At 38.7% G+C, this 20,334-nt stretch overlaps 3 protein-coding genes across 3 annotated transcripts; all 3 read left to right on the forward strand.

The window, feature by feature from the left end:
* Positions 1 to 4,251: 4,251 nt before the first annotated feature.
* LOC149028955 (uncharacterized) lies at positions 4,252 to 6,825 on the forward strand. The gene is made up of 2 exons (XM_089149555.1): positions 4,252 to 4,572; positions 5,797 to 6,825. Exons 1-2 carry the CDS (start codon positions 4,332 to 4,334, stop codon positions 6,591 to 6,593), a joined length of 1,038 nt encoding a protein of 345 aa, XP_089005681.1. The 5' UTR covers positions 4,252 to 4,331; the 3' UTR covers positions 6,594 to 6,825.
* An 8,449-nt stretch (positions 6,826 to 15,274) lies between these two features.
* LOC149028956 (protein FAR1-RELATED SEQUENCE 5-like) lies at positions 15,275 to 16,597 on the forward strand. Its single transcript, XM_089136979.1, has one exon. The coding sequence runs from the start codon at positions 15,275 to 15,277 to the stop codon at positions 16,595 to 16,597; it is 1,323 nt and encodes a 440-aa protein (XP_088993105.1).
* A 42-nt stretch (positions 16,598 to 16,639) lies between these two features.
* LOC149028957 (protein FAR1-RELATED SEQUENCE 1-like) lies at positions 16,640 to 17,278 on the forward strand. The gene has a single exon (XM_089137066.1). It carries the CDS (start codon positions 16,640 to 16,642, stop codon positions 17,276 to 17,278), a length of 639 nt encoding a protein of 212 aa, XP_088993192.1.
* The last annotated feature ends 3,056 nt before the right edge of the window (positions 17,279 to 20,334 follow it).

The raw sequence follows: 20,334 nt of genomic DNA on the forward strand, positions 1-20,334 counted from the left end.
CGATTTCCCTGCACCTGCCACTTGAGACAAGCTTTTTGCTGCCATTTGGTTGCTTGTTGGGAGAGGTTTAATCTCAACTTCGCAAGGAATTGTTTCTCATCTATGAACCATTTCTCATTTCAACTTACAATTGACACTTATTCGTGTTGTCCAATCTTCGCTGAAGTTCAAATTCTTGTATTCTCAAGTCTTTTGACTGCAACTTTATTCCATTGTTTAAGATGTCCTGAGAGCCTCCGTAATTTGGCAGCTAAAATGAAGGAGTGAGAGCCAATTAGTGGAATTTTCCAAGAATTCAATAGCACATCTTTATAAGACTCTTCCTATGTCCAAAAGTGTTTGAAATGGAATGGTGGCTTCAACCTATAGCTCTCACCTTCCATAGATAAAAGTAGTGCTTTATGGTCAGAATGTGTCACAACAATGTGAGATACCTGAGTCTCTGGGTAGGTGGCTAGCCATTCAACATTGCAAATGAACCTATCCAATAAACCTTCAATTCTCCTGTGCCCTTGTTGCTTGTTTGACCATGTGAATTTCAGTCCAATAGTTGGAAGGCATAGCATATGTGAGTCATCCATAAATTGTTGCATAGGACGGATCTGTGACTCAGAAATAGTACGGCCACCCTGTCTATCTGAATATTGCAAATACGAATTCCAATCTCCTCCTGTAATCCACGGCTTATCAATGAAAGAAGCTAAGTTGTGTTACGTTTGTCATTGATATTGTTGATCATTCAGAGTAGAACTCAAGTACACAAAAGTCAAATACCATATATTAGGAGAATCACCACATAACAAGTGAACACACCAACTCGAACACCATATTACATCCACAGTAAGGGAACCTTTCCAACAACAAACAAGACCACCAGCATTACCTGTAGGCGGGATTACAACCAACTTGTTATAACCCCATTTATTACATAACACATGAATATTTAACTTACTAGACTTAACTTCAGAGATAAACACAAAGTCGGGTCTATGTTTCAGAAATAAGGCATTAAGTTCTTTTTGTATGGAGGACCGACCCAATCCTCTATAATTGAGCACAAATGCTCTCATTTCTCCCCCGATGGCCTTTTTGGGCTGGCCATCATTGCCTCAGTGCAAATCAGATTCAACCCATATTGGTCAACTTTCAGATTTTTTCATTTTTCCAGTTCCATCTCGTTTGTATCTTCATCTTTGATATCCTCTAAGAGCAACTTGTGTTTGCATGGGAGAATATCACTGCCTTCAATTATAACAAGCTTACTAGAGCCCTTTCAACTTGAGGAAATAGGAAACGTGGCAGCCCAAAGGTTATGCAAATTAACTCCACCTTAGTAGGAAGACCTTCAACCGGTGAATTTGGAGGAGCTGAAGTTGGAGTGAACATGTTGACCACTTCTAAAGTAGTCATTGGTGATGTCTCATGTGTGTATTCGAGCAGCATATGCGGAGGGTTAAGGTGGTGTACTATGAAATACATATCCACATCATGTTGTTCGTGATGGATTATCGCTTCTGAAGCCTTGGGAGCTGGCATATGAGGTATCACCCTTTGTGCTGCGACTTGTGGAGGGAGTGGGGCACACACATTATATATAAAGGTGAGTTTCAGAAAACTACGAATAAGAGCATCGAATCTACCAACAAGAACAGGATCCTCATACAGGACGATATTGTTCCTATCTCTACGAATGGTAGCCTCATCATACGCTTCCACGATGTGCTTAATAATGTTAATCCTTTTAGGAGGTATAGCTGCTAGTGGGATATGCGAAGCATGAGAAGATGAAGCCTCCCCTTTGTTGGTGTGCAAAGATACCATTTTGCGAAATGGGCAGTTCATGTGCTTGTGTCCCATTTGGATACAAAAGGAACATATGAGTAATGGCCTAAGTTCATAGGCAAATTTCACTTGTATGATTTCATGCAGTGTAATTTCAAACATAATTGAAGAAATGAGATCCTGATGAAGAGGGATAAGTATACGAGCTGCTGGAACGAAAGGCATAGCTCCATCTCCACAGGGGCACTCTACTTCAAGCACGTAACCCACTTTATTAAAGATCATGGTTAGCACATCATGATCATAAAAACACCAGTGCAACTTGAGAATCTGCACCCACATGATCACATAACGAAAAGACATGACGGAAGCAGGGACACTATGGTCCCACGGTTGAAACACAAGCAAGTGAGACTTATAATTCCAAGGTTGAGCAAAAAGAATGAGATTTTGAGTCTTCTCATTCCTGCATTTGATAGTAAACCTGTCAGAAGCTTCTTCCACAAAATGGACTCCATCGATTTCAAAGATGTCAGAGCTGAAAGCCTTGTTGAGGAAGTTCTGGAGATCATACATGGTTATTACAAGTCCATCAACCACCCACCCAAGCAGCGTGTGCTTCATGTTTTCTTGAATATCTTCAAGCTTGTTGTTAGGCAATGTGACAGTTTTCATAGGCCGAATGGGAAAGTCAAGTTTGGCAAACTCAGAGGTAAGTAGATCAGATGAGTTGGGGAAGGAAGAAGATGAAGCACAACGTGAGGAATACATGGTGATACACTCCTGACTACATTGCACGAGAAGCTGCCTTATGTTACCGAAAATAGAACTCCAGTAGTTAGACCCATCTCTCAATTTAGGAGGCAGACTCGATCTCCATGTCCCGATCGAATATATAGGCAAGAAAAATGAAGATGACTCATCTATATAAGTATATGAGACGTGCACAGCAAGCTTCACCACCTCTGCTAGACAAATCCCAAAACGACAGTCCATGCGACGTTTGCAGAACACCCATATCCGATTGCCAAATAACCCAGAAAACTTGAAATTGTATTGACAGCTCTTAATATCATTTGACTCGCTTATAACTTCCATTTAATACCCAAACAGATATCTGTGAAATAACACCATTATCTACAGCAAGTAACAACAGTATTGAGACAGAATGAAAAGACGTACCTGAGGAGATGTGTCACCTCATATGAAAGGTTTTTGCCAACGAGTAGTCTATAACCCTTTGCATGCAACCTGGTGTTGTCACACCAAATAATTCAGAGACATGGATCCGTGAATACGGGAGCTCACTTTCGCTTTCATGCATAATCTCGCCCTTTCTTGGTTCAAAGAGTCCTGATGCAGTGATGCAGAGGGAAGGTAGCAGTGTTGCAGGCAGAAGGTTAAAGAAATTCAGCTAGGGCTGCTCCCTAGGTTGAATGAAGTTTGAAAGGTTTGAAAGGGCAACACGCTATGATTGGTGGTAGGGATCGGTTCCCCTAGCAACCATAGCTTCTATGCATGGAAGTAAGTGACTCGCAGTCGATCTGCAGAAACCTACTGTTCGCGCAGCATGCATCAATCAGGAAGAAGCTCAAGAGGAAAGAGCTTCTCTCTCTCCTCCCACCAACTCCACCGCTTCCTCCAGGAGAAACCTTGGTTATAATGGGTTGCAGTTCAGTTTCCAGCTACTAGTTTGGGTCTTAAGGTTCAAACTAGTGGGGTTGCATACAGGCTAGCCCAAACCAGCCCGAAACCATTCAGGCTTTGTCCCCTCAGTCCAAATACATCCCATTAAAGTTTGAGCTAGGCCGCTTTGGTTTGATTTTAATGCTTCGAATCACGAATTGACAACTTTAATTGAAAGACATCTTCGAAGGAGATGATCCAATGGTAATACTCGTATCCTACATATTATTAATTTGATTTTCCTTATATGTTCGATATATTTTCTTTTTTAGTATAAATTTGCTAACATAATATAGTTATTTTTTTATTTCTATTAAAATAACCAGAGTCCCCAAAGAAAAAATAATAATAAAGAATGTAAAACTAAGAATTACGGGAATAAAACGAAGTTACCATACTCTCAATTTATCCTCATCAATAAAACGGTAAAGATACTAGAAAATCATGCAGATTCAGTCTACATTATTCATATACACTTGTACCTAACAAACAAATAAATAAATAAATGAAAGAAAGAAGAAGAAAACAATGACTGCCAAAACGCTATTGAAATGAAAAATTAATAGGGCATTATTTAAATCCATACGATTATAATTCGATAAAGAAATTATAATACAACTCCGCGTAAGGGTTGAAGATCGTGGAACTCACATCCCATCTTCCCTCCTGAAATTTCGAAGTTGACTTTAATGAATGCTAAAATGCAACTAAAACTGATTATCAAAGAACAAGTAGTCATGAAATAACAATTCTAGGATTCTATATATACCGATACCAAGAGAAGCCTGGTTCTCCATGCAAGTGTTCTGTTAAAGTTCAGCTAACAGCAATTCTGAGCTTTCATCTTCTGGGTTGAGTGAAGCATGAAGCTCTTAAGCATCCAGTGCGCTGTGATATTGCTGTTGTTCTTTCTGTCTTCACAGGTGACAGAAATCCAAGCAGAAGATGAACCAGAGACACTCGCCTGTACAAGCACGAGTTGCAAATGCTTCAAGAAGAAGGTGAAGTGCCCTCGCCAGTGCCCCCATTCTAAACCAAAACACCCTAAAGACAAAGCATGCTTCCTCGATTGTTACTCCCCCAAATGTGAGACTGTTTGCAGACGTAAGAAACTCTCCAAATCATTCTCAAATCCTTTTACTCTTTCAGTTTTCTTTATGTACTTTTCTATGATTGCTAACAAGGCATTCACTTTGGGTAGTTCCTTGTTTAGACCTCAAAACCCAGCAAAACCAGTGAGAATGTTATCTTGCATTTCGATGGTTAATGCTGTTAAGAGATAATAGGAATCGAAATCGACCCACTACCTTTGAATCTAGAATCTCTGTTCCAGCCCACCCCCTCCATCCATTCACCCACCCTCATATGAATATGTGGGACTCACTTTGCTCCTGTCTTACATGTGTAGATCTTGTGAATGTGAGCTTCATGCTCGTGTAGACATATGGATAGACGGGTGAAGGGGCAGGCTAGGTAGAGAAGATCTCCACTACCTTTTGTATATTAGCTTCCAAAGTCACCACAATGTAGTGAGTCGATGCAATGGGTTGGGTGCTTCAATCAAGGGGTGCACGCTAGTCCCTAATGGACTAACCCCCACCCCCCACCCCAAACCCACCCCTTGTTTGCGGACTAGGCAGAAAATTCTGGCCCTATAGGTAGCTTGGGTGTAGGTTTGGGTGGCCTTGGACTAAGGTTAAAGTTTTGATTTGCTTGGCGTACCATCATGTGGGATATTTTCAATAAAAAGACAACTATGTGATGCTGGAAAAGAAAAAAAAATTACCACTTCCCTCTTTAGTGTAGCTAATTATAATATTATCCCTTATATATTCTGAAAGTACTATCAGAACCTATACCCATTGTTTTTACTAGTGTTCCATTATCCTTAAGAAACATTGTTAAATGATACTGTGACATTTTATTTTTACCCAGAGTGGTGGTTAGTATTACTTCAATCTTTAGTTGGATTACTTTTTTACCTTGGTAAGCAATGAGTAAAAACCTTTCCTCTCGCAATTTTTCCTTAAATCGAGGTTAGCATCAAAGTTGATATGGCTCATATATGACTCGACAATAAGGGCAAAGTGATAACTTTACATATATCTCATTTTAATGAAGGATAAGATATACCTTTTGTATTAACACTTGAATTTAAGAATGGTAAAATGATCTTTGCACACTGATACCCTAATAGTAATTTAATGTTGTTTGAAGTGAAGGAAGCAATTCTAATTTCACAAAATACAGGATTCGATATGAAATTACACTACAACACAAGGGGCATAAGTAATTATCCCTATCTCACTAGTATTTGAATCCTTACAGATCGCAAGCCAAACTGCGATGGACCTGGTGCAGCTTGTTATGACCCAAGGTTCGTTGGTGGAGATGGTATTGTCTTCTATTTCCATGGCAAAAGCAACGAGCATTTTGCCTTGTTCTCAGATCTCAACCTCCAAATTAATTCTCGCTTCATCGGTCATCGACCAGCCGGAAGAACCAGAGACTACACATGGATTCAAGCTTTAGGTATCATGTACGATTCTCACACATTTACTCTTGAAGCCACAAAGTCAGCAAAATGGGACAATGAGGTTGATCATCTTCAATTCACCTATGATGGAAAACCCCTCATCATGCGAGAAGGTCACCTTTCTGAATTTGAATCCACAGAGAAAGATCTTAAAGTGGAGAGAACATCAAACAAGAACAGTGTCACAGTGACCATTCCAGATGTTGTAGAGATTTCAGTTAATGTGATTCCTGTGACTGAACAGGATAACAAAGTCCACAATTACCAGATACCTTCAAATAATTGTTTTGCTCACTTGGAAATACAGTTCAGGTTCCATGGTCTCTCCCCAGAAGTTGAAGGTGTTCTTGGAAAGACTTACAGGCCAGATTTTGAGAATCCAGCAAAACCAGGAGTGGCTATGCCCATTGTTGGAGGTGAAGACAAGTACAAGACCTCATCTCTACTTTCCTCTGATTGCGCCACTTGTGTGTTCTCTCCATCTGGTGTTGATAAGAGTACCAGAGAGAACAAATTGGTGATGGAGTATGGCACACTAGATTGCAACCATAGCAACAGTGGCAGTAATGGCATAGTTTGCAGAAGATGAGCTACAAATCTTCTATGTTGTTCTTTTTTTCTTTTTGGTAACCAATTTATCTTCTGTGTTGCATGCATGCATGGTTCTCCTCGCTGATGCCAGAGCTGGGGATCTCCATGCCATATGTTTCTTGTATTAATCATTTAGGTATCCTCAAATGGTAATTCATGTAATTTTATTTTTTGTATTCCTTTTGGTCTAAGAACTGTTTAATTACACCTAATAATTTTAATGATATAAATGGATAATCAAGGAAAGTAGAGGAGGACGAAGTCCTCAAAGTAGTGAAACAATTTAATCCATGGAAAGCACAAGGCCTATATGGTTTCCATGTAGCATTTTATCGAAAGTCATGGGAAATTGTTAGGGTAGCAGTATTGAGGGCAGTGCGAGAAGCTTTAGATGGGAACCTTGATCGCAACTTAAATGCAACTCTGTTAGTGCTCATTCCTAAGGTTGAGAAGCCAGAAAGGATTACTCAGTTTAGGCCTATCTCTTTATGCAATGTAACCTTTAAAATTATCATAAAAACAATTACGAATCAACTAAAAGAGTTTGTGCTTGCTTAGATAGCTCCAAATCAATTAAACTTTGTCCCAAGCAGACATATCTAAGAGAATATCATCACTGTCTAGGAACTTTTCCATACTATGAGGAAGAAAGAAAATAAACAGAAAACTATGGCTATCAAGATTGACCTTGAAAAGGCCTATGATCGAGTGAGATGCAGTTTTATTGAAGAAACTTTAGCACTAACCAATGTATCAAACAGACTAGCTAAGGCAATCATGGCATGCATTACTACCTCAAGCTTAAGTGTTCAATGGAATGGAAAGGGCACGGACTAGCCAACTAGAGGGATTTAACAAGCTGATCCCTTGTCCCCTTATATTTTTGTGTTATGTATAGAAAGACTGGCCCACTGTATTCAAGATGCGATGACCCAAAAGGAATGAAGGCCAATAAGAATAGAAAAGTATGGACCCTACATATCCCATATGATGCTCGCTGATGATGTCTTACTATTTATAGAAGCTTCTTTGGATCAAATTACAGTGATGAACAATTGTTTGGATAAGTTTAATACTTCATCTGGAAGTAAAGTAAGTACAACTAAAACTTGAATCTATTTCCCCAAGAATGTAAGTCAAGATACGATCAAGGAACATTCTCAAGCAAGTGGTTTTACCAGAACTGGAGAGATTGGAAGATACATGGGAGTGGAAATTTGGAATGGACGCATGTTGGTGCTAATTTTTCCAATAGCTTTGAACTGCAACCTTTGCACCGAACTCCTCAGATCTGGATTGATCTGGTTGATTTGGTTCCTCTATCAGTCTCTCGTTCACTGGAAAATGAAAAACACCGATTAGAAACGGAGCTGTATCGACTTGATCGGCGTCGCGTCTCCAACGGTCTAGTTAGGTATGTGAAGATAATTCCTTAGAGCTCGCAAGAGCTTCTGAGCTGTTCTAATGGAGTAAATCAAGAATAATCCAGTGTTTGAACTGATCTGAGAGACTTACCCTCCACGAGTCATTTTTCCTCTTTTATATAGATTTTCCCGCCTATAATGTTTTCAATCATGACCGTCGGATCGTAGCTTCTGATTGGATGGTGATGATCAACCTTTCTTTATAATCTCGGGCGCACCCATAGATTTCTTTGTTGAAACAATCGAACCTATTTAAACCATCATTGAACCGGAGCGAACCATCTTAAACCGGCACTAGAATATTTTAGTCCCAACAATGCATAAAAAGGAAAAACTATGATAACATACTGTCAAAGGTCAAGAATAGACTATCGAACAGGAAGATCCACTCACTCTCTATAGCTGGGAGGATCACTCTCGTAAAGTTTGTGATTTCCTCTATCCCAATATATTTGATACAATCAGGCCCCTACCCAAATGGGTGCTACAAGAGGTGGAGAAAGATACTAGAAGATTCATCTTGGATGATTCAGAAAATCAAAGGAAAGCACATTTAGTGTCACATCCACCCAGCCGGTACCTTACCTGGCATACCCGAGTGTGTGATCCACAGCCCCGAAGATCAAGTATCGAGGTAATCAACCTCCCACATAGACAATAACATAATCATGAACATAAATAATCAATGTGCAAAGTATAATCAAAAGATCCAAATAAAGAAAGAATAAATCATATATCATCAGAGTATGAAAGACAATCAGAATGTCTAAATCATAAAGTAAAGTGAGGCGGAATCTCACTCTACAAACAACGGAATAGTAGTTCGAAAGTCAAAAGAAAGATTACAACTGGTTCTAAAGACAAGAAAGAAAGATATAACAAACTAAGCCAGAGTCTATTCTACTTTATAAAGAATGTCTTCGTAAACATAGACTTCATCAATGACACTCAGACGCTCCCACTCCACAGTAGGGCTAATCCTGGTAACAAGTAAGACCACTTGAGGAATCCTCAATGTAATCTTCATGGTTGCCAACACCTTGCGTAAAGTACGCCTCTTCAGTTTGCGCTTCCTCGTATTGACCTTCATAGTCATCAATACCTGTAGAGTAATCTAACAAAAGATATTGTACAAAAGGAGTGAGTTTCAAAGAAACCCAGTAAGGCAGTTAATCCATAACAACATAAATAGCAGGATTTCAAAGCAAAGTAAAATGCTATATGATATGAAACACATGATGCAAAATGCTTATAACTCTATGTATGCTAGTCTCTATTGGCAGACATGCTTTAAGTCATAGCACCGTACTTCTTTAGGAAGGTCTCATCACACAACACCTTTTGGTAGTGGGTCCGGCATCCCTTGGGATATTCCATGGCTGGGGTTTAGGTCACCGCTCTCTCACATCACCATTGGTCTAAGTACTGGCGCATGTCAGGGTCAAAGCCTAGCCAAATGCAAGTCTCCTACTTAGTTACATCAAGTCAGATCCATATATGTCCATTCCTCGCCCCTAGCGATCCTTTCCGGTATCCTTTACACTAGAGTCCTCATAGTCCCTGACTACGGACTCATCAACCCTATTGGTTATCCACATATGGTAAACGGGAAGCTCTCACATCCCCTCAAGGGCTGGTTACCGGTTTTGAGCGCCCATGAGCCCAAGTCTATCCATATGCAACCCTACCAATAAATGGCCCCCACAATGTGATTCATGCCCTCTCACGAGTTAGTTACCGGTCTTGAGCGCCCATGAATCCCCATTGCTTCCACGGGTCGTTCGGTCTCAATACCCCTCCAATTAGGGTCTGACATAATAGGACATCCTAGCCAAACACTACTAGACAGCCCTAAATATGTCATCCAACATTTTAGGAAGGTGCCCAAAGGGCATCTCCAGAAACATCCCATATATTCCCGTAGTTGTCCAAGGACAGAAGTGTCAAAAGGACACCTCCCCTTTCCAAACCATACTTAATCATTCACAAACATAATTCCATCATATCACATATATGGTAACTTCTTATATGGAAAGAATTCAATAACAACATCCAACTTGTATATAACTGGTAAGTAAATCATACATGAATCAATTTAGCATAAACAAATAATGCTACTGTAATAGTTGTATCAGCAGTATATCATTGTAAGAATCTAATTAAGGAAATAAACCAAAGATTCAAATATAAAAACTAGAACATGCAATCTATGTAGTTAAGGAAATAGCCATCCTTACCTTATATAACTCGCAAAGGATCTTGGGGAAATCAAGTAAGACCTTGTCTAAATTTGGAAAGAAAGTCCTAAACAAGTATATATAACATATTAGGAAAGATACCTAAAAGGAAGGAAATCAAATCATCCAAAACAGACCAAACATGAGGTTGCTGCCCTCATTGGTCGATTGATTGGTCTACTGCCTCAATCGACCAACAGAGACAGTGGCCTTCAAAATCAGGGATTTTTGAATACAAAACCGAATTTGGTGGTTCAAAAGGGTACCAAACAAGAGGGAAACTACAAGGGTAGTATGCAATTATATAGAGGACGTCAAAACTCTAATCATATCAAGTCTTCAAGTTACAATTTAGGAAACAAAAAGTTACCATAATTAGACTAATCATGGTTCTTGAAGAATTCATATCAAAATCATGGACAAGAACAATAGGATGATAGATTACTAATATGACAAAGGATTCATGAAAAGCATGCATAGATTCTCTAGAGAAATAGAGCTAAGGCTGAAGAACATCAATCTAAATAAGGAAAGAGAATCGATACATGTTTTCCTTCAAAAGCGAGTGATGATCTTGATGAAGATCATCCACCAAGCTTTAGATCCTTAGGAAAAGAGAGGGAATGAGTAAAGAGATAGTTGCAACAGAGATGCAACATCATCTCTACTGTCCTCATTCAGAAAAGGAAAGAAAAGTAATGGAGAATCAAAGATGAAACATAAAAGAGGATCATCACATACCTTTTTGTGCAAATGCGAGAGATTTGACGAAGATCTGTCGAGAGAATCACCAAGGATGCAGAGGAGATGACTTGCAGAGGGCTCTAGTTCGTTCCAAAGAGTTTGGAGGTAGAAAATACGAAGAAGACTCGAGATTGGACTTAAATAGAGCAAGCATAGACCTAATCAGCAAATCAGATCCCATTGGCCGATTGATTGGTCGACTGGCCCAGTCGACCAATGAGTCGACCAATCAGGACAGCAAGTCCAAAACAGGGAAATGAAGGCTCAGATCAAATCCAAACATGAAGGGGTTTTGCACACACACCAGTGACTTACCTAGTAGGTAGAAATGCCTTCGAACCAAGTCAGAGAGTACTCCAAGTCCATCAACTAATTCCTTCTTCATCAGGGTGCAGTTTCCATAAATGGAACATTGTCATCAACACTCATGGATTCTAAGCCAAACACCAAGTCTTCCACTAGGATGGCCCATAGTTGACTTCTTGCTTTACTTCGGGTTGTCGGACCTACAAACAATAGGGTTCCCGGGTCAAGGTTAGGGCTGGGTTTCACATTTAGTTAAGTGGGAAACATTATGTAGTCCTAAAGAGGAGGGCGAACTAGGCTTCAAGAACCTTGTCAGATCAAATGAGGCATTTCTAATGGAGTTGGTTTGGAGTTATCTAAATAAAGATACAATGTGGGCTTCTATTATGGAGGCTAAATATGATGGAAATAGAAGGAAGGATCGATTTACAGCCCTTCTTGGTGACTCTCCATCTGAAGAGCGATGAGTACAGTGGCACCCTTAGTATTTTCACACTACCAATCCTTAATAGGTAATGGAATGACCATAAGTTTTTGGGAGGATAACTGGTTTGCACCTAGAATAAATCTCAAACAATTTGCAGTGAACCCATTGCCAAGGAGAATGGCTAGACAAAATCTGCAGAAATTCAACAATGAAAACGGAAGCTGGAACTGGGAATTAATCAATACATTTTTGCCTCTGGAGGTGAGTATGCCGATTCATAACATCAGTCCACCGGCGATAGAGAAAGGTCGGGATATGATCATTTGGAAGCTATCGGCAGATGGCTGCTTGTCCCTGTGATTTGCGTATGAGATGCTTAAGCAAGGACAGGAGATGGAGGTGGCCACTGGGATGGGAAAGAAATATTGGGAAGGAATCTGGAAACTACAAATTGTTAGGGTTATGGTTAAGCACGAGGTTGCTTAAAGCATTACACCCTGAGTATCTAGATTGGAATACCAAGACCGCTGCTTCCATCTAGTATTTATTTGAATAAATACTGAGTTCTATTGGTAATTGGACTCTCCTACAAATGCCCATTACACCGTTAGATCTTAACTAATCTGAAGGCTCATATTAGAACATAAGTTGGGTATGACTCAAATACCTCAACAATAAGTTGGGTATAACTTGAGTACCTCAACATAAGTTGGGTATGACTCAAATACCTCAACAATCTCCTCCTATGTTCTACATATGGCTCTAGCATTAGTCCCAGAAATGTAATGTTCAAACTCAATACAAAATCATTCATAACTTTCCAAAAGAGAATAGTATTCAATAAAATCGAAAAGAACACTTTGAATTAAAACATGAGTTTTTAGAACAAATCTAAACCCAATCTAATTAGAAGTTCTTCTTGGATTGAATTACTTATTCTCACAAAGAACAATACAACTGGTCCTTGCATCCTTGAACGATTTACTCTTAAAGTGAATCTTTCCTATCGAGATCCATCCTGACAGCTTTGAGTGATTTAACTTGTCAAGTAAATCTTTCCATCAAGCCAAAGGATTGGATTCGCTCCTCCATTTTTGTCATCCATTGCAAATTTACCAAAATATGAATTTCATAATATATGAATTCAATCATTTGCATAAGTATCTAGCTCAATCGAAAGAACTTAGTACAACCCATATGATGATTGAAAAATCATTCGGATTCTCATCAAGTTTCTATACAAAAACAATATTTAAACGGTTTCTTTTACAAGAACCATTCCATGTTTCTATTTGGAATCATGTTCAACATAATTTGCATTCTCATCAAATTTCTATACAAGAACAAGATCTAAATGGTTTATTTTACAAAGAACCATTCCATGTTTCTATTTGGAATGTTAGAGTTATCGTGTCCAACATAGTTTGCATTCTCATCAAGTTTATATACAAGAACAAAATCTAAATGGTTTCTTTTACAAAGAACCATTCCATGTTTCTATTTGGAATGTTAGAGTTATTGTGTCCAACATAGTTTATTAGTTATATCATCAAATTTGGAATGATAAACCTTTCTATGGAAGACATATCATCAGATGTGGAATGATATAAAGATAACAATAACATCATCGAAACATATCAACAATTTTCATATTCCTTGAATGGAATAATAAGGTAATCAAGCTTCATACAAAAGCTGTTATATCATCAATGTGGAATGATTTCACAAACCTCTATACTCCACAATCCTGTCAAATTATCTAAAATATGCAACTTGTCATGAATGCTAACTATGGCTAGATGAAATTCGAACAATTCAAAATAACATATAATTGGATTAAAGACATATCTATCTATATGGTCTTTAACCCTATCTCCCCCACAATTTTGAATGTTCGATTTGTATTTCAATCCCTTTGTAAGGGCATCTGCCATGTTCTATATTGATCAACTAAAGTGATCACTTCTTGTTTTATTAGATAATTCATCACAACCTGCATTAGCCTAATTTGTCTCCTCTTACCATTAAAGAGTGAGGTATTAGCTATCATTGTTGTTGCTTGATTATCACAAAACAAACTTCAAGTTAATCATAGGAATATCCAGGATCATATCTTTTATCCATGCTCTGCCTTATCTCTCCTGAGGCTAGATAATATAATTATGATTCCATACAAGATAGAACTCAAAAGAAATACAAGTTCATCTATTGGATTTCCTTTTAGCAGCCACTTCACCTAGTGTAAGAATAATCACTAGTAGATTGTTGTTTTTATTTATGAGCAATAAGATGCATCAGAATTATCCTTCCAAATTTTGAAGATGTCCAATTTAAAGAAGAGCATAGTTTGTAGTACCCTTAAGATATCTCATTAACCTTTTGAGGGCATTCCAGTGCTCTATATTAGGATTACATGTGAAGCAACTCAGCATGCCTACTATATAGGCTATGTCTAGCCTAGTGCAAATCATTGCATACATAAGACTACCAAACAGTTTAGAATATTCTAACTGATTCACAGCTTTACCATCTTTCAATACAGTGCAACGTTTTCCTCTTTCCAAAACGTTGAATAGAGAACTCTGGTTTTAGAAGTTCACTATGTTGTGAGAAATCCACTGCACTTTGTTTTGGATTATTAGTATTGAAAATCAGTATTTTGGATTACAATCACCAGATCCACCCATCATTTTCGGAGGATTCGTCGAACGTCTTTGAATTCAGCGTGCAAGAATTTCAAAAGTTCAATCTTTGGCTGTTACAAGATTGCGGTCCTGGTGAATTCTCTTTGGCAGATTCTGAATCGATTTTGAGTCCTCTTATTGCCGCTTTGGTGGATTATATAAGGGTAATTATTTGGTAGCTTTTTGCCTTCTTGGTTGCGTTATGAGTAGATAATGTCCTTGTGGAGGTCTGAGTAACTTCACTAGGATTAGATTCTTGCATGATGCTAAATTGTATACTTGTGGTCTAAAGGGCAATGCAGTGAGTTGGGTACCTTCATATGGTTTGAGAGTCGTTGCTTGCTTGAGTTTGTTATATAGCTCATTAAGCCTTGTTCAAAAGTGAAAGCTCTTTGTTTTTGGCTATCACTGTTTGCTTCTAAATCATCTAGCTATCAAAGAAGTGAGGATTTTTTTTTGGGGGGTGGGGTTGGGTGAAGGGTTTGGGAGAGGAAATAAATATGAAGCATTTTTTGTTTGTGCTTTAATCTCTCTATTGTCTTATATGATGATATCCTTGAATGTTCACTTCCTTTTGAGCAAAACATCAACCCATGTCATTTGAAATGAAATTCTGTTGTTGATTTGATATTTGCAAAAATATAGCTAAATTTGTAACTTACCCACTTTTATTTCATGGTGAAGGACTAGAAATGTAATGGAAAAGGTTATGTAGCCTACCGTAATTATATTTGCAGGGTAGACTTGTAACTTACCCTTCTTCTTTTTTAAGTTTTTGCTCTTTATTCTACCATCGAATGTTAGTCGATACCCCTTAAGTTACCTCGTACTGTCATTCGTCATTTTGCAGGTTGGACATGGATGGTCATCAACATAGTTATATGCCTAAAAAAGGTATGAGATTTAAGTCAAAAGAAGAAGCTCATGACTTTTATAATCAATATGGACGTACTGTTGGTTTTAGTGTGAAGAGATTCTATAAGAACCAGAACTTAGAAGGTGTAATCACATCAAGGTGTTTTGCTTGTAATAAACAAGGACTTCGGAAAAAAGGAGATAAAGAGGTAAAGTTCAATAGTCCAGAGACTAGAACTGATTGTGAAGCAAAGATGACCATATCAAGATTGGACGATGGACCATATGAATGTCGTGATTTTAATGAAAAGCACAACCATGATCTTCACACAGAAGATACCACACATTTGATGCGGTCGCAGCATGCAATATCTAGCAACCAAACTACTGAAATAGATTTGGCTGATAAATCTGGAGTGGGGACTAGGATAACATTTAATTTATTGGGTCTGCAAGCAGGGGGTAGAGAAAACCTTGGATTCACCAAGAGAAGTCTTCAGAATTATCTCAACACCAAACGCCAATGTGAGTTAGATTATGGCAATGCTGGGAGTTTGATGCACTATTTTGAAAAACAGCAAGAGTTAAACCCTGCATTTGTGTTTTATATGCAGATGGACAATGAGGAGAAGATTACAAATATATTTTGGGCTGATCCAAGGATGCGATATGATAATGAACTATTTGGTGATGTGGTTGAATTTGATGCTACTTGCTGTACAAACAAAGAATTTCGGCCCTTTGGTCTGTTTGTAGGATTCAACCATCATAAGACTGTAGTTATTTTTTGTGCTACTTTGCTTTATGATGAAACAGCCGAATCATTTAAATGGTTATTTGAAACCTTCTTCAGAGTTAAAGGTGGAAAGAAGCCGAAGACCTTTTTCACTGATCAAGATGCTGCAATGGCAAAGGCTATAGCCAAGGTTTCACCGTGCACGCGGCATGCATTGTGCAGTTGGCACATTTGGCAAAATGTGAAGAAACATCTCCGATATCTGATGCATAAAAAGTCTCCATTCTATAGAGTTTTGCAAAAATGCATTTGGCATTATAAAGAAGTTGATGAATTTGAAAATGCTTGGAAGAGTTTGAGAGAGAATTATAGGATCCATGACAGTAATTGGTTGGATCAAACATATGCATTGAAAGCAAAATGGGCGTGTTGTTATATGAAAGATGTTTTCACAATAGGTGTGCGGAGCACACAACTTGCTGAAAGCATCAATGCTGATATGAAAGCTTGTCTAAAACCCAGCTATGATCTTATACGGTTTATCGATCAATTCAGATGGTTGTGGAGAATAAACATGCAAATGAATTAAAAAAAGAGTTCGATTCTTGGGAGTTCACAATCAATGATACCGATGGTGAAACAAGCTTATAAAGTATACACTCCAAACATATTTAAAGAATTTATGGAGGAGCATGAGTTGATAAATGCTTATATTTTCAAAAGCCAAAATGCAAATCATGGATGTTTTGAGTATGTGATGTCCTTGGCAGATGAGCACAGACATCATACAAGTAGGGAATACAAAATCTTGCATAATCCAATTGGGCAGAGCATAATATGTAGTTGTAAAAAATTTGAGAGTTTTGACATCATATGTGGCCATGCCATGAAAGTCTTAGAAGAACCTCTTCAAATCAAGTGCATTCCTGAGAAATATGTTTTGATGAGATGGAATAAGGCAATAAGAAGTTTGTCAATGGATGATAGGAGAGAAAGGGAAGGTACTGAGGTAGATGACCAATTAAGTCATTCACAACGATATAGGATGCTTTGTCCCACATATCTTAAACTTATTAACCATGCTTGTAATACAGAAGTTGGTTATAGGATTCTTCAGAATATGGCTAAAGAGATATATGCAAAGAGCTCCAATGTAATTGATGTGGAACCTACTAAACATGTTTCAAAAGATTTTGCTGAAACATATAAACAATTACAGCTCAAAAAGAAAGAGTTTCAGAAAGGTGGATCAAAAAGGCAAAAGCCCTAGCATGAAAAAGTTGCAAACAATAATAAAAGAGGAAAAAAAAAAAAAAAAAAAAAGGTGGAAAGGCAGAGCTCCACTGACGTAACATCATCTGGATTATCATCTTTTGTGAGCACATTAGATTTACATGATGGACCTAAAGTTATGCCATCGTCTACTTTTATGTCACTATTACAGGTATAATCTGAAAAAGTTATTTAAAATTAAGTTGTAAGAAAATATTTTCCTTTAAATTACATGATACGGAAGATTTCTACCCGACCGGGTCTGACCCGGATGGGGCTCCACATGCTAGTTAATCGGGAAAGATGCCGATCATCCATGACCAAAAGCGTAACATACGCCACATATATAGCAATCATCCTTGATATAGAAGGTCAACTCAGCAGCTGATTGAATCGGACCAACGACAAGGAAGCATGATCCTAGGAGAAACAATAGCCCTTATCGGGCTAACTTACCAAATACGTATAAGGTAAGTTAATCATTATAAGATAGGGGACGCATCTCCTTGGTAAGCGAACCAATACACTTTGAGCATAATCTTGTGTAGCTTCTGCACGAGACCTCATTCGGTTCATCATCTAACTTTGCCATCGGAGGCGGCTGCCCGGCACACAAGCCGGCCCGCATCTAACCTTTCTTGCAGGACTCATCGTCCCGGATACGAGAGGAGGCTCAGTCGGATCCAGAAGCATAATTGATCCGCATCAGTTTGGCGCCGTCTGTGGGAACGACAAAATCTTCAAGTCATGCCAAGACGAGGAGGAAATAATGGACGTTCCCGAATAGAAAATGTTGGCGGGAATCAGATTCCCGAAGATCAAACACATCAAGACGATGGAGTCCACTCAACCCGAGTTGAACAGGATCTAGGGTCAAGATGGCATCTAAACACTTGGCCTTAAACCAGTGTTTGGTCCATGTTCATCTCAACCAACTAATTACATTCAAGGTGGGTAGTAGCATCATAGGTAAGATCGAAATTGATCAATGCATCTTCCACCACTGCTGGGAGCCACGCTAATACCAGGTGGGCGTGCATAGCCCAAACGGCAAAATCTTGCCCAGATTGAGGAGATATTTCTGGAGGATGTTCAACACCTCAAACAAGAAGTTTCTGCTGCAAGAGCTTCTCTACAATTACAATGCATTCAATATTTCTGCAACTAGTTTGCTGGAATTGAATCTAATGGCCTCTGATGAGCCCGTCTATATCATGTTCTCTCAAACATAAGAAGAGGACAAGAAAAATCAGAGCAATCAAAGCCAAGTTTGAAAGTTCGAACGCGAGCAAACTAGTAGCAAGTGAGGTTAAGAGACCTCAAAGCTTTAGAAGATATTCTACAATGATGGTGATGCATCCCCCGTGGCGAATTTGTACAACTTAAAAAATTAAGAAAGAATACAACAGAGATCGCGATGTTCGTGATCAAGATCATCATCGGGAGCGGAAAAAAGACTAAGATCGTGATAATGATCGTGTTGCTCGTGATAATGATCGTGCTGGTCGTGATAATGATCGTGTTGCTCGTGATAACGATCGTGTTGCTCGTGATAACGATCGTGTTGCTCATGATAACGATCGTGTTGCTCGTGATAATGATTGAGATGATCGAGAATTTACAATGATCGAGATGATCAAGAATTTACAATGATCGAGAGGATCGAGAATTTACAATGATCAAAGACATCGATTTGAAACCCGTGTGGATCCTTCTACAATCCCGGTCATCTTACACCTTTTTTAAGTTAATAATTTGAATCGGGTCCACCCCGGTCAACTTGCGCCTTCCATAAGGACTTTCACCTTTTTTAAGGTACTAATTTGAATCGGGTCAATCCCATTCATCTTGCGCCTTCCATAAGGACTTACACCTTTTTTTAAGGTACTAATTTGAATCGGGTCAATCCCATTCATCTTGCGCCTTCCATAAGGACTTACACCTTTTTTAAGGTACTAATTTGAATCGGGTTGATCCCATTCAACTTGCGCCTTCCATAAGGACTTACACCTTTTTTAAGGTAACACCTTTTTTAAGATAATAATTTGAATCGGGTCAATCCCATTCATCTTGCGCCTTCCATAAGGACTTACACCTTTTTTAAGGTAACACCTTTTTTAAGGTAATTATTTGAATTGGGGCAATCCCATTCATCTTGCGCCTTCCATAAGGACTTACACCTTTTTTAAGGTAACACCTTTTTTAAGGTAATTATTTGAATTGGGGCAATCCCATTCATCTTGCGCCTTCCATAAGGACTTGCACCTTTTTTAAGGTAACACCTTTTTTAAGGTAATTATTTGAATTGGGGCAATCCCATTCATCTTGCGCCTTCCATAAGGACTTGCTCCTTTTTTAAGGTAATTATTTGAATCGGGTCAATCCCATTCATCTTGCGCCTTCCATAAGGACTTACACCTTTTTTAAGGTAACACCTTCTTTAAGGTAATAATTTGAATCGGGTCAATCCCATTCATCTTGCACCTTCCATAAGGACTTACACCTTTTTTAAGGTAACACCTTCTTTAAGGTAATAATTTGAATCGGGTCAATCCCATTCATCTTGCGCCTTCCATAAGGACTTACACCTTTATTAAGGCAATTATTTGAATCGGGTCAGTCCCATTCATCTTGCACCTTCCATAAGGACTTGCATCTTTTTTAATCTTCCTTGCTATCGTGCATGATGTAAACAACGTCCGGAATAGGGGGCTTATGATACGGAAGATTTCTACCCGACCGGGTCTGACCCGGATGGGGCTCCACATGCTAGTTAATCGGGAAAGATACCGATCATCCATGACCAAAAGCGTAACATACGCCACATATATAGCAATCATCCTTGATATAGAAGGTCAACTCAGCAGCTGATTGAATCGGACCAACGACAAGGAAGCATGATCCTAGGAGAAACAATAGCCCTTATCGGGCTAACTTACCAAATACGTATAAGGTAAGTTAATCATTATAAGATAGGGGACGCATCTCCTTGGTAAGCGAACCAATACACTTTGAGCATAATCTTGGGTAGCTTCTGCACGAGACCTCATTCGG

This window comes from Hakea prostrata, chromosome 1 (genome assembly GCF_041222555.1).
Source record: "Hakea prostrata isolate BN-2017 chromosome 1, UWA_Hpros_2, whole genome shotgun sequence".
NCBI lineage: Eukaryota > Viridiplantae > Streptophyta > Magnoliopsida > Proteales > Proteaceae > Hakea > Hakea prostrata.

Bases quoted from the DNA above. Each gene is read 5' to 3' on its own strand.
- LOC149028956 (XM_089136979.1), top strand. From the start codon at position 15,275: ATGGATGGTCATCAACATAGTTATATGCCTAAAAAAGGTATGAGATTT.
- LOC149028957 (XM_089137066.1), top strand. From the start codon at position 16,640: ATGGTGAAACAAGCTTATAAAGTATACACTCCAAACATATTTAAAGAA.
- LOC149028955 (XM_089149555.1), top strand. From the start codon at position 4,332: ATGAAGCTCTTAAGCATCCAGTGCGCTGTGATATTGCTGTTGTTCTTT. The intron at 4,573-5,796 runs GTAAGAAACTCT...GAATCCTTACAG, and splicing joins ATGTGAGACTGTTTGCAGAC to ATCGCAAGCCAAACTGCGAT.